The sequence below is a fragment of the Triturus cristatus genome, chromosome 9 (genome assembly GCF_964204655.1).
Source record: "Triturus cristatus chromosome 9, aTriCri1.1, whole genome shotgun sequence".
NCBI lineage: Eukaryota > Metazoa > Chordata > Amphibia > Caudata > Salamandridae > Triturus > Triturus cristatus.
The window spans coordinates 59,723,934-59,738,097 of NC_140592.1; the positions used below are offsets into that span (position 1 = coordinate 59,723,934).

The 14,164-nt window shown below is 46.6% G+C and overlaps 1 protein-coding gene across 1 annotated transcript in view; it reads right to left on the reverse strand.

The window, feature by feature from the left end:
- Window positions 1-14,164, reverse strand: part of ABTB1 (ankyrin repeat and BTB domain containing 1) — a 190,151-nt gene that overhangs the window by 152,697 nt on the left and 23,290 nt on the right. Inside the window, exons 2-3 of the mRNA XM_085624404.1 lie at window positions 12,894-12,956; window positions 9,131-9,186 (exon numbers count right to left, since the gene is read on the reverse strand). Coding sequence (XP_085480530.1) covers window positions 9,131-9,186; window positions 12,894-12,956 — 119 coding nt within the window. The remainder of the gene's footprint in view (window positions 1-9,130; window positions 9,187-12,893; window positions 12,957-14,164) is intronic.

Consider the following 14,164-nt stretch of genomic DNA (forward strand, 5'->3'; position numbering starts at 1 on the left):
TAAAATTTGGATTACAAGTTGTTATGTGATGAAACTGACCACAAACCCCAGGAAGTCCCAGTTACCTTTATTTTTTTTTTAACTTAAAGCTATGCTTAACGAACAAGTTACTTACCTTCGGTAACTATATATCTGTAAGAAACATAGGTTAGTTATAGATTCCTCACCTTAAAATTACCCCCAGTCGTCAGACTGGCTCCGGAAAGCTTTTTGTAAGCAGTACCCCTGCGCGTCAGAAGGGGGCGTCCGTCGACTCCGCGTTCGTCGTAGTGTTTGTCGGGATGAAGTCGCGGTAGCTACATAGATGCCGCCCTTGCGCGCTGATGTCAGTTCTGTACTCGACTTTCTACGCCAGAAGCGCAGAGCCATACAAGACACTGACTACTGGTGCACAAAACTAGGGCCCTGAAAGGATGACCCTAGAAGTCAGTTCGCAGAACGGAGAGGATGGGTGGGGCGGTACGGAATCTATAACTAACCTATGTTTCTTACATATATATTGTTACCGAAGGTAAGTAACTTGTTCATCTGAAAGAAACAGTTAGTTATAGATTCCTCACCTTAGAATAGATACCCCAGCAATACCAACCCCGGAAGTGGGTCTGCGAACCAAATTCACACCAGAAAGTCCTGGAGAACAGAACGGCCAAAGAAGCCGTCTCTCTGGACTTGGCTGTCTAGGCAGTAGTGTTTGGTGAATATGTGCAGCGATGCCCACGAAGCTGCCTGACAGATGTCATTCAGGGGGACTCCTTGTCCAAAAGCAGTAGTAGCTGCCGTCGCCCTGGTGAAATGGGCGCGCAGCCCCACGGGAGGCTCCTTCTTTGGCAAAGAGTAGCAGGCTTTGATGCACAGAACAACCCACCTGGAGATGGTTTGTTTGTTCACAGCCCAACCTTTCTTAGCGCCCACGTAACCAACCAAGAGCTGGTCGTCCACCCGGAATTGTTTGGTGCGATCCAAGTAGATGGAAAGCGCACGTTTTGGATCCAGACGGTGGAGCCTTATAGTCCTGTCTAGTTCCTATCAATTTGACATTTTGCACATGTGTTTATGCACTATGAAGGCAAGTTGTGACTCACAAGCGAGGACTATCAAGCTCTTACAGGAAACCAAAAAGACCAGAGCAGATGGGGTGGTAAGATATTTGGGGGCACAATGTTCTCGAGAGCTTTACTCCCAATGTACTTGTACTTGCGGTTTATCTAAACAGTAAGGTGCACACACACATAACATAGATGTAGTCTGCATGCCATTTTTCGGTTACACTGCTTTGTGGGCACAGAGTCAGCCCATCGATTTCCCTGGTGCCATTAATGCAAGCTGTCCCCCTCAAAACACCACCAGGTCAGCCAATACACTTCAGTGACCGGGACCACCATTTACCGTGACCACCATTTTTTAAAATTTGGATTACAAGTTGTTATGTGATGAAACTGACCACAAACCCCAGGAAGTCCCAGTTACCTTTATTTTTTTTTTAACTTAAAGCTATGCTTAACGAACAAGTTACTTACCTTCGGTAACTATATATCTGTAAGAAACATAGGTTAGTTATAGATTCCTCACCTTAAAATTACCCCCAGTCGTCAGACTGGCTCCGGAAAGCTTTTTGTAAGCAGTACCCCTGCGCGTCAGAAGGGGGCGTCCGTCGACTCCGCGTTCGTCGTAGTGTTTGTCGGGATGAAGTCGCGGTAGCTACATAGATGCCGCCCTCGCGCGCTGATGTCAGTTCTGTACTCGACTTTCTACGCCAGAAGCGCAGAGCCATACAAGACACTGACTACTGGTGCACAAAACTAGGGCCCTGAAAGGATGACCTTAACCCTAGAAGTCAGTTCGCAGAACGGGGAGGATGGGTGGGGCGGTAAGGAATCTATAACTAACCTATGTTTCTTACATATATATTGTTACCGAAGGTAAGTAACTTGTTCATCTGAAAGAAACAGTTAGTTATAGATTCCTCACCTTAGAATAGATACCCCAGCAATACCAACCCCGGAAGTGGGTCTGCGAACCAAATTCACACCGGAAAGTCCTGGAGAACAGAATGGCCAAAGAAGCCGTCTCTCTGGACTTGGCTGTCTAGGCAGTAGTGTTTGGTGAATATGTGCAGCGATGCCCACGAAGCTGCCTGACAGATGTCATTCAGGGGGACTCCTTGTCCAAAAGCAGTAGTAGCTGCCGTCGCCCTGGTGAAATGGGCGCGCAGCCCCACGGGAGGCTCCTTCTTTGGCAAAGAGTAGCAGGCTTTGATGCACAGAACAACCCACCTGGAGATGGTTTGTTTGTTCACAGCCCAACCTTTCTTAGCGCCCACGTAACCAACCAAGAGCTGGTCGTCCACCCGGAATTGTTTGGTGCGATCCAAGTAGATGGAAAGCGCACGTTTTGGATCCAGACGGTGGAGCCTACCTTCCTCTTTTGAAGGATGCGGAGGCGGAAAGAAGGTGTGCAAAGTGATGGTTTGGCCAATGCGGAAAGAAGTAAAAACCTAGAGAAGAAAGTACGGTCTAGTTCTCAGGATGACCTTGTCCGGATGGACAGCCAGAAAGGGAGGCTTGGAAAAAAGAGCTTGTAGCTCACTCACCCTGGGTGCGAAGGTGATGGCCACCAGAAAGGCAGTTTTCAAAGTGAGCAGTCTGAGAGGACAGTGATATAGCAGCTCAAAGGGAGCGCACATGAGGTAGGTAAAAACCAAGGTCAAGTCCCACTGAGGCATTATGAAGGGAACAGGAGGAAAAAGATGAGTAATGCCCTTATGGAATCTATTTACAACAGGGGACTTGAAAAGAGAAGGCTGATCAGGAAGCCTAAGGAAGTCTGAAATGGCCAAGAAGTAACCCTTTGAGTGCCCTGCTGGGCCAAAGAAAGTAGGAACAGGAGAACCTCAGAAAGAGGGGCGGAAAGGGGATCCACAGTCTTTGCTGCGCGCCATGCCACAAGTTTGTTCCATCTGCAGGCGTATACCGTCTTAGTGGAAGGACGACTGGCTGCCAAGATAACATCGCAGACTTCGGGAGGCAGGTCAAACGACGTCAACTGCCGCCGCTCAATCTCCACGCAAGGAGGTGGAGGCTGGACAGGTTCGGGTGGAGGACCGTCCCCTGCTGCTGTGACAGAAGATCCTCCCGAAGAGGCAGTCTGATCGGAGGATTAATGGCCATGTTGAGCAGCTTGGGAAACCAGACTCTTTGTGCCCAATCCAAAGCCACAAGAATGACTTGGGCCCAGTCATGCTTGATCTCCTTCAGCACTCTTGGCAAAAGTGGTATAGGCGGAAAGTCGTATAGAAGATCGGAACTCCACTCGCGACGAAAAGCGTCGCCTAGCGAGTGCCGTCTTGGAAATTCCAACGCGCAGAACTGCTGACATTGCGCGTTCTCTTCGGTGGTGAATAGATCTAACCAAGGCTCGCCCTACTGCTGAAAGAGACTTTGCGCCACCTCCGAGTGAAGACGCCATTCGTGATCCATCATGCACCTGCCGCTGAGTTCGTCCACCCTGGCGTTCAGAGAACCTGCCAGGTGTTGAACAACTAGAGATATGCCATGATATTCCAGCCATGTCCAGAGGAGGAGGGGCCCCCTGACATAGGGTCCACGACCCTACCCCGCCTTGTTTGTTGCATTACCACATGGCGGTGGTGTTGTCCGTGAACACCTGCACTACTCTTCCCCAGACAGAGGGAAGGAATGCCATGAGTGCAAAATGAATAGCCGGAAGCTCCAGAAGGTTGATGTGGAGCCCGGACTCCGCCGGAGACCAGAGGCCTCTGATCTCCGCCGCCCCCATGTGGCCGCCCCATCCCAGAAGTGATGCATCAGTCACCACTGTGAACTTTGGTTGAGGAAGGGAGAGGTATCTGCCTTCGACCCAATCCTGGTTCGTAAGCCACCACTGCAATTGGTGTGCAGTGCCATCCAAGATCAGGATGCAATTGGACAGATTCCCTTGATGTTGGGCCCACTGGAACTTCAGGTCCCACTGCAGAGCCTGCATATGCCATCTGACATGATCCACCAGCAGGATGCAGGAGGCCATGAGACCCAGAAGCCTGAGAGTCATCCTGACGAAACCCGGGATAGAGGCTGAAAGGTCGGAATCCTAGCCCGAATATCCCAGACTCGCTGTTCAAGAGGATAAACCCGAAATGCGTCATGTCCAGAACCGCTCAGATGAAGAGGAGCTTCTGGGAGGGGGTAAGGTGTGACTTCGGCACGTTGATGGAGAACCCCAGCGAATGCAGGTCGGCCATAGTCTGGAGGTGGGAGACGACAGCCTGGCGCGAGCCAGCCTTCAACAACCAGTCATCAAGATAGGGGGAAGAGTGGAACCCCTGATCTGTGCAGATGAGCTTGCGACCAAAGCCATCACTTTGGTGAACATTCGAGGGGGGTTGGTAAGGCCAAAAGGGAGCGCGGTAAACTGAAAATGCTCATGGCCTACCGTGAACCGTAGGTAACGCCTATGGGCCGGCAAGACGGGGATGTGGAAATAGGGGTACTGTAAGTCCAATGTTACCATCCAGTCTCCAGGGTTGAGGGCAGACAAGACCTGAACGAGCGTCAACATTTTTAACTTCTCCTTCCGGAGGAAGTGGTTGGCGTTCCTGAGATCCAAGATAGGACGCAGGCCTTTGTCCTTCTTGGGCACCAGAAAGTAGTGGGAATAGCAACCACGACCTACTTACGGGGCAGGAACGCGCTCGATGGCTTCCTTGGCCAAGAGTGCCGAAACTTCCTGTTGAAGAAGGGCCACGTGATCCTCCGACATGCGATGGTACTGAGGTGGCATGGATGGAGGGGTAGTCTCGAAGGGGAGGGAGTAGCCCCTTCGGACTATTTACAAAGCCCACCTGTCCGACATGATGGTACGCCAGTGGGGGAGGTGATGGCGGATCCTGCCGCCCACTGGCGTTTGGTGGCCCTGAAAGGTCGGACTAGAAGGGTTTGGAGGCTGCTGCAGAGGGGGCTGAGGTGGACTGGCCCGCCCGCTGGCCCCCAGAAACACGGCGGCGGTTCCCACATCCCCGGCTGTGCTGGGGCTGAACAACCTGCGCTGGCCTGTGGCTCTGGGTGGGACGTAGCGGGGCACCCCTTCCGTAGTGAAAGGCAGACTGCGCTGGGTGGGTGGTGGAGAGGCCCAAGGAACTAGCCGTAGCCTGTGAGTCCTTAAAGCGCTCTAGCACGTTGTCTGCCTTGTCGCCGAAAAGGCGACGGCCATTACAGGGCATGTCCATAAGCGTGGATTGGACATCCCTGAAAAAACAGTCGAACTCAACCAGGCGTAGCGACAAAGGGCTACTGACGTGGAAATCGTCCTTCCAAGTGCGTTGGCAGTATCCTGCCCACAGCGGATGGTAAACTTCGCTGCGTCTCTCCCTTCGGCAACCGTTCGAGAGATCACGGCCCGGGCCTCCTACGGGCACTGAGGCAGCACTTGCGTAACCACACGGAGTGGGAATAACGGCCCAATAGACATGCAGTGTTTACTGACCGCAGTCCCAAGCTGGAGGAAGAAAACATCTTCTTCCCAAGATGATCCAGCTTTTTGGATTCCGTGTCCAGGGGAGCGGTAGGGCCCTTGGACATGGAGGCTTGGACTACCAAGCTCTCAGGGGTGGAGTGTTGGGAGAGGAAAGTGGGGTCGCACGGGGCCAGGCGGAGAAGTCGGGCAATCATCCTGTCTTGTCTTGGGCTTGGACCAGGTGCCCAAAGGATGTCCGTGAGGGCTTCATTAACGGCAGCAGGGGCTCCCAAGAGCTTGCTGCCGGCTGAAGCACCTCTGTCAGGAGGTTAGTCCTGACTGCCACAGTCGGTAGATCAAGGTGGAGAGCCTCGGCCGCCCTACGCAACACCACTGCGTATGACGCTCCCTCCTATGTAGCCACGGTAGGAGGACACAACATGCCACGGTCTGGTGAGGTATCCAAACCACTGGCTTCCCCCAGTTCCTCTCTCCAGTCCTGCTCATACACCAACTGGTCTGTTAAAGGGTCCCCAGACTCCTCCCAGTCCTCCCCTCACCCTCCTCTGGTTGCCAATCTGGTCTCAAAGAGCGGGGATAGAACAGGGGCACAAAAGGACCCGTCGGCGCCAGTCCGACTCTGTGTCTACCTCGAGGTGGAGGCCGGGGTCGACGTCGGCTGAGGACACATCCGAAGCCGGTGGCGGACGTGGTGCCGGTGGAATCGGCGCCGGGGGAGGCATAACAAGGTCGACCGGCGCAGATCCGGAACCAGGCCAGGATCCAAGGGGACCCTGCGGCGCCGAGGCCGAAGCTGCTGACGCCATGGCCTAGGGCCCGAAGGCACGCCGGCAGAGTCGGGCTGCCCAAAGATGGCATGCATCGCTTTGTAAAAACTCCGAAGTTGGGCAGGGGTCGCGGGAGAAGCACCACCCGCATCCCTAGTCGCGTCGGCCGAAGGACGGGGAGAAGTTGAAGAGCGACGATGCTTCTTCAACTTCTTTTTGTTCTTCGACTTACCTGACCCCGAATGCGAAGACTTAGAGGAAGAATGGTGTTGGCTCCGTTACCGGTCCCTTGACCTCCTACACGACCGGGACCTCGAGCGACACAGAGCCAACTGCCGGGCCGCGAGTAGCTTTCGGGACCTCTCCCGCAAAGACTTCGGGGCCATGGTCCGGCAGTCGAAGCACGACTTGGGGTCGTGGTCGCGCTCTAGGCAGTAGAGGCACACGCGATGCGGATCAGTCACCGACATGAGTCGGTTACAGGAACTGCAAGCCTTAAAGCCTAACTAACTGTTTCTTTCTGATATCTGCAATATACATGGAAGTCAATACCCTGTCTCCGGTCCTGTCCCGTTCACAGACATTTTTTTTAAAGGATCAGCCCTTGTAGAAAAGACAAATGATAGCACCATGTGTTTAGCACCAAACATTATTACATTGCCTCAGAAAAAAACATTCAATATTAGTTTTCTTGAAGTGTTCTACCATTTGAAAAACAGCAATATACATTAACCTGAAATGAAATATTTGTAAATTAGCCATGAATTGCCATACATGATTGATGCATTATTCATTCATTTGCAAAGATTACAAAGTGGCAATGTCTACCTTCAAGTCAAGTTCTCCTTACCACTGCTCATATCACTTCATTTTGCTGGTCAGCTGACCTTTCAATCTCCCCTTTAATGTTATTTCTTCTGTATTTTATTTTTTTATATAGATCAGGGGAAGAGTCAGCCACTTCAAGATATCTGGCACTCTTGGAGGCTTTGCATGGGCCGCCTCCAGGGTTTGGGCCATGTGCTGAGGCATATTATGGTACATGGGGAAGTGACAGAGGTGGCAGTTAGTCCCACTGCTGCACTGCACTCTCAAGCAAATCAGAGGCAGGCATATCAAAGGCCAGAAAGCATGCAACATAGGAGGAGGAAGCTTTCCTTACTTGGCGATGATCGGTGTGCATTCCAAAGAGCAATTCTTTAGAGATCTGGAGGCACATTGGCGGGTCGTGCACAAATGGGATTGTGGAGCTGCAGAGAGAGGGAGAGTGGCCAGTTTCAGTGGGAGGGGGAGGGTGGTGTAATAGGTGTGGGTGCCTACTTCCCCATGAAGTGAAGCCTGTTTTGTTACTGAAAAAAGGAGGTGGTAAAGGCCCATCCTGCATTTCCCTGAGGCCACCAAAGAGGACAAGTCAAAACCCACAAAGCGGAAGGATAACATTTGTGCCCAGAGGTCTGGTGTAGTGAAGCAGTTAGCACAGATAAGTGACTGTTAGACAGGGTGAATCTCTGGTTGCGCCAACCATGAAGGCACTACAAAACAAGTTGCAATGCAGAGTATCACTAGAAGGGTCTTTTGATGAGATCAAGAACTGCCGGTCACGGACTACGAGGTCAAAAGGATTGAAGGTGAACTGGTGAAGATAAATCAGGCGGCGTGGAAGCATGATGAAATGGTTGAATGCAGCCACAGTTTAGAGAACAGTACCTATTTAGCGAGATGTCAGCTGGAGGTAGAGAATGAGTTCAGAGCCAATAAAATCAGAATTTCGGGAATGCCTGCACTTGCAAACAGTGTAGCTTTGGAAACAGCGGTGCTTTATCTGGTGAAACCCGCAGTTCAGGATAGGGCTAGCATCTGGTGCTGATTAGCGGGTGGTCCACTGACCAACAGTGCAAAGGGCTAAGCAGGGACAAATACTGGGACTCTTTTATCCCAAATGAGGAACTCAAGACAGTGAGATCTGGTCTCCAGGAAAGCAGCATGGAAGACGACCTTAGAGATGGATCCAAAATCCACATGGCTTCTGATCTGCCGTAGCCTACTCTAACACATCACCAAGAGCTCCAAAATTTGAAAAGCGACATGTTATTCATGGCATCAAAGCCTCCCCTTGGTTCCTCACAAGACTACAAATATGGCTGCAACTGTTACATGCCAATGAGCTTCATTAGCCTTTGTAGTTGTGAGATAAAATAAAAATAGGTAAACCAGAAAACAGATAGATGACCTTGCCCAAAAATATATTTGCCGATTTCAAAGGTGCAATGCTGATTACAAAGCTGCAATGTTTATAAAAGAAACTAAAATTAAAAAGGAACCTGATTCAACAAGCAATGCAGAGTAATAGGTTTGGCTTTAACGTGACAATGTATTATCAAATACTGTCCAAGCAATACTCTCAAACTCAATAAAGTAAGCCCTGCTGGCTTTGCTGTTGCTGAGGAGGGGGGGGCAAGGTGGCAAAAATGTGAGTAGAAAATAAACAAGTAAATGTGGAAAACAGTGTGATGATCGAGTACTTTTCATATGTAAAATAGTGCCTCTGGCTTCCAATAGAAGCACTTCTTGGAAGGCAGAATAATACACTTAAGAGTGCATAGCATGAGGCAAGACAGTAATACTCCTCTGGCTGTAGCCAAAGCCAATTCGTTTTATATTTTAAAGAATTGGTAACAATAGGTCACCAAGATAACTGTGATATCTCGCCACATCTAAAAACAAGCCTTCCTTACGGACCTCTAGCAAGACACATATGTATGTTTCGTTTTCTGATCTGAGTAGGGTCACTTGCACTCTCAATATTGTAAAATACCTACAATCTACAAGTCAGCCTGGATGTTTAGCATGGGTGGACCTTTTACTTTTCTTACCATTGGCCAAAAGGTAACGGACAAGTTCTTCATGTCCACAGAGACAAGCATAGTACCTGTAAGAGAAATTAAAATACAATTAAAAATATGTTAGCTTGCTCTGATTCCCACAAAGTATATTAGTCGCTACGTAGTCAATAAAGCGCAAACAAACATTACATTAAGAGTTCTCTTACAAACAAGGCTGATATAATTTCCACAAGTCACCAACACCGAGGACACTAGGAAAGCGGCATAATTGTCATTTAAACCAGTGGTTTGAGGACCCCTGGGGGTCACAGACCCGCAACCGTTTTACAAAATTAAATAATATTGAAATGAATCAATTAAAATGAATGAAGTATATACAAACAAGATTGCAACATAAAACATGTGAAAGCTATGTGTGATTCTGAATTACACAAAATATTTCAATATTTGAGCATCCATTTGGTGTATATTTTTGGAGGATTTTTGTGTATTGTTTTGAGGTCTAAATCCTGGAAAGTGCTTAGGTCAAGGGTCCACGGTTTCTAATGATGACTCGATAGGGGTCCCAGGATTCCAGTAATGATTCAGAGGGAGCCCGCTGAAGTCAAAAGCTTAAGAATCACTGATTTAGACAACTTTTCAAAAGCATAAGATCCTTTCTTTTTAACATCTATGATGTGGCACCAAACCTAACTTCATGGAATAAAAGTATCACAAATGTTCAACACTTTGGGGCATCAATATACTAGTTATGGCCATTTTCCCCATTATGTTGCTCATCCTTACCTGTGTAATAATAGAAATGCAAGCAGTTATGGCACATTATCATTAACTTAGTTCTCAAAGCTCACTTCCTGCAGAAAACAGAGCCCAACATGCATTTGGTGAAATTTGTAAAGAGCAGTAGGTTTTAATGCCTTAGCGCCTACATGTTTGGTGTTCATCCCTGGCCATGCACACTCTGTAGCCCCTTTTAAGATACAGTTAAATTACCTAAAAAAAAAAAATAAAAAAAAAAAAGGAGGAAAAGGTACACTTTAGGAATTTATTATGGGTCTGGGAAAAGGGGAAGAAAACAAGAAAATTGTACAAAGATTCCCACTTGACCTGTAAACCTTAAAGACTGGCTCTTAGTGCCTAATGTCTCGACCACCATTCACTCCAATATACAATAGGTATAATAGAGATTCAATCGAAGGTGTCTGTGAGATCAGGCTGGGGTATGAATGAGGGATTGTAGTGTGAATGTGTTAGTGTGATGTATGAAGCAGAGAGTGAATATAGATATGGGCCAACATATGGTAAAATTGGGTGTCATTTTTTTAAATAATACAATGTGTTATTGTCATGTATATATTTTGATAAAATTGTAAACTTTGTATTGAATTTTGCTTGGATAAAACAAATGAGTTCGGAAAACAAGCTTTAGACAAAAAAATTATCATAAATGGTAATAAACAAAATACAAACTATTGTATATTGGAGTAATTGGTGGTTGAGAAGTTAGGCACTAAGAGCCAGTCTTTAAGGTATACAGGTCAAGTAGGAATCTTTGTACTATTTTCACAGTTAAATTACCTTGCTAGTCTCCCGCTTTTTCTCTACTTATGAATGCAACAGGATGGTATAGGAACTAGAATGTACAAGCACATATTAGAAATTCTAAACAAGGTTTAAATTTAAAACATATTTAAATCTATGCTTTTAAAAATGTGCAGGAAAAATCATACATTGTCATAGTATGAAGCCTTGAGTTTTTCCCATTTCTAAATTGGAAAAAGCAACTCAATTCTGATATGGTACTGCCCTGGGATAGAAGATCAAATGCCCACAGAAGACCCATTATAATAATGCTCTCAAACTATAATCAATCACTAAGGAGCCATTACGTTTTTTCTAATGCAAGTTTTCCAACACACAGAGGTAATGCTTTTTAACTTGGTAACTTCTTATATACTTTAAGGTCATAGGCACCTATGCAATTAAGCAAATCCTAGAAAATCATGAAATTGCACCTGCTTTCACTCTTTTTCTGAAAATCACAAAACAGACGACTCGGATCCCAGCAACGATGATGTACCCAATTAAGTCACAACTGTAAACATACTGTTAGACATCAGTTCCAACCCATATCCCATAATGCAGAGATTTTTAACCTTTGACTTCTGTGGACCCCCCACCCAATCACAGTTGAAGCCAAATGGAAGCTGAAGACTTCAGCCAAAGCAGTTTTGCCTACTAGAAAAACAAGTACACATTAAAAAATGCACACATTATAAGACATCTTATTACATCCACAAATAAAAGAATATACAAAAATCGAAATTTTAAAGGGAAGATTGGAGGTTTTCAAAACGTGGTTTTATTGCTAAAAGACAAATGTGATTTGCTAGATTCTAGCATACCCCTTTGTCTTTTTAATGTATCCTCCTTTCTTGTCTGTGAAAACCAGTGCTTCAATTGAGGTCACCAATCCTCCATACCACTGTTTGACTTACTTGTACTACTCCCATAGATCAAGATAAGGATCCAACTTAATTTCCAACCTCCAATTTCAAATTCATTCACATTTACAGAGCATTTTATCATTTTAATTTTTTATTTTGCTTTTTATATGCATTTACTTTATAAATCTGCCAATATATCTTCTACTTAACAGTCGCAGACCCCCATGAGTAGACGTCGCGGTTCACAACACAGATTAAGAACCCTGCCCTAGTCTCACTGGTAAACAGTCCCTATATACCTAGTTAATAGACCTTTCTCTTTTCATTTTCTCCATGTAGACCATACTAAATACTAAACTGTAGACATCTCAGCCTTAACAATGCTCTTATCCCCATCTTTATTCTCAACAGCTAAGAATACTCGAAAACAGGGAGGCTCTTTCTTACAATGGAAAAATACTCACTGCTGTCTGGCCTTCAATCCCAATAAATCTCAAAAAGCCCAAGTCTATGATCAGAATCCTCTAGCAGCTAGTGCATTTAGAGCGCAGTTTTTAGCTATACATCGGAGGGATTTAGAATAACAACTCACAGTGACTAGGTACGTGGTCTCAAATTGAGCAATGAATGGTTGCAAAATGACCTGCCTAATTAATATTCATTAGGCAGGTCGCAATGCGCTATCCCTATGACTGACTGGTAGACAACTTCATGGGGAGCAGGCAGTGGTCCCATGAACTTCTGCCTGCTTTCTCCAAGGCTGTCTAAACGATTCCCATAGGGGATGGGGTCGGGGTCTTAAGTCAATCCCTCCGCCACTGCGAATCAGTTCCACCCAACTTGAGCGGTCAGTAAATCATCAATGGACTGACATAGCAACAGTGTTTGTAAACCATTGATACATTATATCTTGAATCGAAAATAAGAGGGGGAATGCCCCTTTTACACCCCCCTCCTATTTGAGAGTCGGAAAGGATTTCCAACATCTTTTTACAAGTCAGAAATTATTTTCTGACAGGCATTTGTACACAAACAAAAGCCCGTCAGCGGTTGTAAATCCTATGAATCTGTAAATCGCAGGGCCGGTGATTGCAAAAGGGTTTTGTACATGAGGCCCTTATGCTCCAGAAATGGTAAAACTCAAATATCTGATGTCAGTAACTAGTATGATGGAAAGATGTGCTATGTGTACCTGGACCAATGGTTACCAATAGTTACACAAAGGAATGTTCCTTACACAGCCTGAGGCATATATGGAGCAATTCCTGCAAGGTTTCAGAAAACGTGGAAAATGGCCCTGCATAGATCTCTGGTTCTGTAGATCTAAGCATGTTAGCAGAACTTACAAAGGAGTACTGTCCCATTTATCCCGGACATTCAGTTCCACGTCTCTCTGCTCAACAAGATATCTGCAAGAAACAAAACAAATAACACCATATTTAGTGACAAACAGAATTTCACAATGAAAAATGTGTGCAGATCACTGTGCCTGTAAAAATGTTCCTGGTGAAACTTTTCCTTCAAGAAGAGGATACTGCCACAGCAGTCGCCACAAAAAAAGATCGCTGGATGGCAGCCCTCCAAGTAAAGGCCAATGGAACAAACAACACAACTGAAGCCCCTTTCTGCAGGACCTTTTCCGCTACCCCTTTTACACAAGTGCAATAATTACCATCTCCAAGCCAGACCCCACTTTAATTTACACTTTGCCACTTGTATGATCACTATCGACAATCAAACTACTCTAACTCTACAAAGTTTCGCCCAAGAGCTCTACCAAACTACACTCACTATTACTTCATGATGCACTTCATGGTTGAAACGCAGTAGCCGACACAAGATAACTAACCTGTCCATTTCAGAAGCACTTCATGCATGCAAAACACATGGTGCATGCAATGCTAACAACAAAAAGTGCCTCTTTGACATAGTAAGCCCCCCACCTTTTGCCTGGAACATGACGTGGTTTCAATTGAAAGTACACAAGGTCGCTGCCAACCAAGGACCCTGTGCCAAAGCACCTTCCCTAAAACTGTACCAAGTTTGGCAACTTCAGACCCCCCTGTAAGTCCCCAGTAAATGGTACACCTGTTACCTAAGGCATAGCAACTGAAGAGGGTCCCTTAGGCACACCTCACCAAGGACATGTAAACTTCCACTGCAGCCTGCATGCCTTGGTGCAGACAAAAACGACAAAGTTGACATGGCACATTGCTTGTGTGCCATATAAAAGCAGCACTACCTAAGGAATGGGTAAGTCACACCTCTAGCAGGCATTAGAAGCCCTAAGGCAGGGTGCACTATATCTCAGGTGTGGGCATATCTGCATGGGCAGATATTCTCCTACAATATTCAAGGTTATTATTAACATTGTAAGTGCCAGGGAAGCCATTAAGAGTATACGGACTGGAAACTCGACAACTCTAGTTCCCCAGCACGATGACGGCTTCACTGAACCCAGGAGTGTTTGGCACCAAACAACTCCTCTTAATATACACACACTGATGCCAGTGTTGGAGTTATTAAAACATGTACTTAGAGGGCACCTCAGAGACACCCTCTAAAAACCTACCAACCCTGGTGTGGTCTCTGATTGGCTTTAGTTAGCCTGCCACCA